The 6,000-nt window shown below is 43.7% G+C and overlaps 1 protein-coding gene across 7 annotated transcripts in view; it reads right to left on the minus strand.

Annotated features, from left to right (window-relative positions):
- The window catches only part of EPHX2 (epoxide hydrolase 2), a 65,543-nt gene extending 59,788 nt beyond the window's left edge, over nucleotides 1–5,755 (minus strand). For 2 of the 7 annotated variants that reach the window (XR_014247658.1, XR_014247659.1), the window contains exon 1: nucleotides 5,493–5,752. Coding sequence is in view for 4 of the 7 variants with exons in the window: in XM_082402796.1 (XP_082258922.1) it covers nucleotides 5,493–5,593 (101 nt within the window). In the remaining 3 variants the exon portion in view is untranslated. Of the gene's footprint in view, nucleotides 1–5,492 lie in introns of all 7 variants that reach the window. The other 5 variants (XM_082402796.1, XM_082402797.1, XM_082402799.1 and 2 more) reach the window with 3 other exon arrangements.
- Nucleotides 5,756–6,000: the final 245 nt, after the last annotated feature.

Consider the following 6,000-nt stretch of genomic DNA (forward strand, 5'->3'; position numbering starts at 1 on the left):
ATGAAATTAAAAATACTCTAGAAGGGATCAATAGCAGAATAACTGAGGCAGAAGAACAGATAAGTGACCTGGAGGATGAAATTATGGAAATAACTACTGCAGAGCAGAATAAAGAAAAAAGAATGAAAAGAATTGAGGACAGTCTCAGAGACCTCTGGGACAACATTAAACGCAACAACATTCGAATTATAGGGGTCTCAGAAAAAGACGAGAAAAAAAAAAGGGACTGAGAAAATATTTGAAGAGATTATAGTTGAAAACTTCCCTAATATGGGAAAGGAAATAGTCAACCAAGTCCAGGAAGTGCAGAGAGTCCCATACAGGATAAATCCAAGGAGAAACACGCCAAGACACATATTAATCAAACTATCAAAAATTAAATACAAAGAAAAAATATTAAAAGCAGCAAGGGAAAAGCAACAAATAACATACAAGGGAATCCCCATAAGGTTAACAGCTGATCTTTCAGCAGAAACTCTGCAAGCCAGAAGGGAGTGGCAGGACATATTTAAAGTGATAAAAGGGAAAAACCTACAACCAAAATTACTCTACCCAGCAAGGATCTCATTCAGATTCAACAGAGAAATTTAAAGCTTTACAGACAAGCAAAAGCTAAGAGAATTCAGCACCACCAAACCAGCTTTACAACAAATGCTAAAGGAACTTCTCTAGGCAAGAAACACAAGAGAAGGAAAACACCTACAATAACAAACCCAAAACAATTAAGAAAATGGTAATCGGAACATACATGTTGATAACTACCTTAAATGTAAATGGTTTAAATGTTCCAACCAAAGGACACAGACTGGCTGAATGGACACAAAATCAAGACCCATATATGTGCTGTCTACAAGAGACCCACTTTAGACCTAGGGACACATATAGACTGAAAGTGAGGGGATGGAAAAAGATATTCTATGCAAATGGAAATCAAAAGAAAGCTGGAGTAGCAATTCTCATATCAGACAAAATAGACTTTAAAATAAAGACTATTACAAGAGACAAAGAAGGACACTACATAATGATCAAGGGATCAATCCTAGAAGAAGATATAACAATTGCAAATATTTATGCACCCAACATAGGAGCACCTCAATACATAAGGCAAATGCTAACAGCCATAAAAGGGGAAATCAACAGTAACATAATCATACTGGGGGACTTTAACACCCCACTTTCACCAATGGACAGATCATCCAAAATGAAAATAAATAAGGAAACTCAAGCTTTAACCGATACATTAAACAATATGGACCTAAAACTGACTGTTTTAACCACTTTTAAGTGTACAGATCAGTGCCATTAAGTACATTGTTGTGCAACCATCACCACTATCCATCTCCAGAACTTTTTCATCTTCCTATCTTTACAACCTAAAATTTTGTACCCATTAAACAATACTCCTTTTTCTCCCTCCCAGCCATCATTTTAAATCAGATTATATTGCATACATTTTGTATGCCTGTGCACCGCAATGAAGAATAGCCCCCGCTCGCCGCAACTAGAGAAAGCCTGTGCGCAGCAATGAAGACCCAACACAGCCAAAAATAAATAAAGAAATAAACTTATTTTTAAAAAAAAGGTTTAAGAGGATCATCTCCTCTGCAGGGAGGATCTGGGCTGGCCTTCTCATGCAATGTTGGGACAGGTACAGCATTTTTTGAACAGCTTGGCAGGATCTGTCAATATTTTAAATGTAAATACATACACTTTTACTTGGCAACTCCACTTTTATAAAATTACCCTACAGAAATATTACAGTGATATTATTTGTAACAGTGACAACTAACAAATAAATAAATGTCCACCAACAGGGAAAAATGGTTAAATAAATTATGGCACTTCCATATTGTGGAATACTAAGGAGTGGTTAAAAAGAGCAAGGTAGATCTATGTAAACGGACACAGAAGATATCCAACTGTCGAATGAAATAAAATAGTTAAAATTCCGTAAAAATATTAAAACCTAGAACAATATATGTTCTATGTTTCTACTGTGTTTTTTTTAACCTACCTGTCTACCAATCTACCTACCTACCAATCTATGCATAAATGTGTCTGCAAATTCATATAAATAAGTGACAGGCTGACGATCCCTTATTTGAAACCTCAGAACTAGATGAGTTTCAAAAGTCAGAATTTTTCCGATTGTAAAGGTAAAATGGGGGATATACCACATATTAAGTAACATCTCCAGGAGAGCCTGCAGCAGCCTTCATAATCAAGCTCATTAATATGTTTACAGTGAGATGTGTGATTATTTACAGTAGTAGGATAGATAATGGTAATAAATAGCCTCATGCTTATTCAGATCAGACTTGCTACCAAATGAAGACAGGTCGGATTTTACTGCCAAAAAATTATGAAAACAAACAAACTAAACCCTTGGTTTTGGATAGATGAACTATGTATCAACTAAGATGATATCTGGGATGGGGAGAGGAACAAGGAAAGGTGAAGAGGCACTTACATTTCCTGTTCTACATTATTCTGTTCATTTGAATATTTTCATAATAAGAATGCATTTATGTTATCAGTTGTCAAATTAAAACCCATATGTAAAATTAAAAATAAGGAAAAATGCTTCAGAGAGTACAGAAAAGCCCAGAGGTGGAAAAAGCAACCCCAAATCTGGGAACTGCCCCAGAAGCTCTTGGAAACATTCAATAAATATTTCCTGAAATAGCACACAGGATATGAGTAGAAGTCCTGGTTCTCAAATACTCTTTCTGTATTTGCTGGTCACTTGTTTCCCTTGCTCAGAAAATGTTCACTGAGCATTGCATATGACAAGCACCTCAAGTTCTAGGGTAAACATTTTTGAAAGAAATTGACACTTTAATCATTCCAAGGGTTCAGTCAGTCCAGTGGTGCCAGGCAGGCCCTCCACGAGGCTGGGTGAGAAGGTATTAAATGAAGCACACGATGACTGTCTACATGTCAGATCTGGATCTCAAGGAACCATCCTGGCTCCTCCAGATCATGTCAGCCTCAGTTGCCAAGGTACCACCATCTCCAGCAATCACACCCTCAGCGGCCTCTGGTCTGGAGGACCACAGATGAGATTGGAGCTCCCTCTCCCTCCTTCCCCTGTATGATGCTGGAGGAATCTGCATCTCTCTGTTTCACCCCAGGTATTCAACAATCTCTCCACTTCTGGAGTTCAGCACAGCCACTGGCCCCCGCATCACGTTGTCCTCAGGCAGGTATTTACAGATGTCTGGGCCCTCACCCCCTAATGCACTCTCAGCTTCAACACCAGCCTCACAGGCTTCCTTTGTCCTCCGCTGGGCCCTGGAGCCTGGATTCTTCATCTTCATCTTCGTCTTCCGTGCCAATGACCCTGCAAACTCCTAGCTCAAGAAGGTCTCGTTTGCTTCCGTTCCAGTCTCCACCGGGCTTCACCATCTCTCCACACTGCTCCCCCTCCAGCTGCCAAACTCTCAAATCTTAAACTGGGAGCGGTGGCCTCTTTCCTCTCGCCGATGTACTTGATCCATCACCACAGCTGATGGTGAGCAACAATTATTTTACTACATCTCCACCCCAACTCAACTCAGAGTCAACTGCTATCAAATTAGGTACATGCTCAGCCTGACTTTCGCGTGGTACTACAGTGCAGGCCCAGCCAACTTCCCCACTTCCCTCTCATGCCTTCCCTCCTGTCTGGCTAGGCTGGAATGTTCAGTGTTTTGTGAATTCTCCTTGTTTTCCACCTCCCAGCCTTTGCTCATGCTGTTCCCTCACCTGGAAAGTCCTCCCTTCACATCTCTCCTCATCAGCAGCCTATCAGCCTTCTCAGGGTCTGCCTGATTCCCCCTGATCAGACCTAATCTCTCCCGCCTTTGAAGCAACTAAGAACTCTGTACCTCTCGTGGCACTGCCTTCATTTTGAACTATGGCATCTGTGGATGTCTGAGTTTTTATACCAGATAGCAAGCAAGTTGGAAATGCCTAGTGCAAGGTAGGCCCTTGAGGCTCACTGTCTGAATTCACACCTTCATGGTTAGTTCACAGACTCCATAGGCTAATAAGGTCAAAGTCATGGACTCTGACCTCCTGGGGTCAGCTAGGTTTGCTATAACCTGTTTATGGCTTCTGGGAACAATCGTGACCGTGGTTACAGGGAGAATGTGTGAGTCAGTGTCACACTAGATGAACGAAATATGCCCAATAATCACTCTGAATGTGCATGAGACTTTAATAAATAAAAAAATGTATCAGGAACACAGCTACCCACCCACCTTACATGTCATCTAATCTAACTAGCACAAAAATTTCTGGGGGAGGTGTTTTCTTATTTTAAGACTAAGACTAAGGTCTCAGTTAAGTTGACTAAGACTAAGTCAGGTTAAGCAAGGTCACCCAACGCTAAGTGTTAGGATTGAGATTTTAACCTGGGTCTGACTCAGAGACCAGTGCTCTTTGAAATTCCCCACATCTGTAAACTTGTACACTTGTGACCTGTGTACTCACAAATATACTCTCAAGTATATTCACTGGTATACTCACAAGTATACTTGTGACTTGTATATTCACAAGTCATGTTCACTCCCACATAGACGAGGTCACAGGTGCAAACATATCTCATATTGTAGCTTACTCCCTTTTTATGTCTTTTTAAAAAATAAAATAAAATTTATGGGCCAAAAAAAAAAAAAAAGTGAAACAACACCGTGGTTAAAAGAGCTTCCAGGAAATGCAATCAAAACCATAGTGAGATATCACTTCATATCTGTTAGAATGGCTATTATCAAAAAGACAAGCAATAATGTGTGTTGGCAAGGATGTGGAGAAGGAAACCTTTGTGCAGTGCCGACTGGAATGTAAATTGGTGCAGCCAGAGGGATATTATGGTATATTTCTTCCAGGCATATTCAACATGTAGCTTTTTTCCATAGTTGAAAAATAGTTTTTCCATAGTTTCCATGTTGTATAAATAGTCGTACGCTCTGGTGGGTTAGTTTTTTTGCACTTATTATGACAGATATTTTCTGATGTCACTGAAATCTCTTCCTGAACGTCACGTTTACTGGAGATGCTTCCTTGTTTACCATTTTCCAGTGCTTAGGCTTTGGGACCGTTTCCGGTTTGCTGTTATAATGTGCAGGGCACAGGACTTTTTTCTCTAGAAACCTCAGCTTAGGTCTTTAAGATCCATTCCATTACAGAGAAGAAGTAAGCGGGCAGCAGACAGCTCGGGGAGCAATTTCTCTTACTTTAAGAAAAGCTTTCAATATAAAGGTCAATTTTGGAGTCCTTAGAGAGATTTAAATAACCAGCATTTAGAAAGACAGTGGATCTAGTTACACACACTGGTACTTTAGGGTCGAGTAATTGTTTTAACCTTTCACCTAGCGCTCTCGCCCAACAGCAATCTGAAACCAGGGCTGGGAGTCCCGAAAGGCAACTTCTCCAAGGGGTCGCGCCCCTGCCGCCCGGACCCACCCGCGCAGGCTTCTGAGTGCGGGCAGCGGCCCGGGTCCCCTTACCTGGGCAGCGCCAGCTCCTCCTCAGCACGGTCCCAGGAGCTGGCGAGCGAGGGCAGCGCCAGGACCCCGTCCAGGTCGAACACGGCAGCACGCAGCGCCATGACTGCCCGCACCTCAGGACGAAGGCCGGGGCGGGGGACCAGAGCGGCGAGCCGACGGCGCCTCCCAAGTCGAGCTGGGCCCCGTCCCAACCCCCTGTCCTGGCCCCGGCTCCGCCCCTGCCCCGGCCTCCGCCTCGCCCCCTGTCCCGGACTTGACCACGCCCCACACCCACGTCGCTCCCTGTCCTGGCCCCGGGCCCCCGCCCCTTGCCCTGGCCTCCGCCTCGCCCCCTGTCCCGGACTTGACCACGCCCCACACCCGCCCCGCCCCCTGTTCTGGCCCCGGTCGCCCCGCCCTTGCCCTGGCCTCCGCCTCGCCCCCTGTCCCGGACTTGACCACGCCCCACCTCCGCCCCAACCCCTTGTCCTGATCCAGCCGGCGTTGCGTCCCACAGGGCCTCCCTTGA

Source organism: Balaenoptera borealis (assembly GCF_965194805.1).
Source record: "Balaenoptera borealis genome assembly, chromosome: 8".
Lineage (NCBI taxonomy): Eukaryota > Metazoa > Chordata > Mammalia > Artiodactyla > Balaenopteridae > Balaenoptera > Balaenoptera borealis.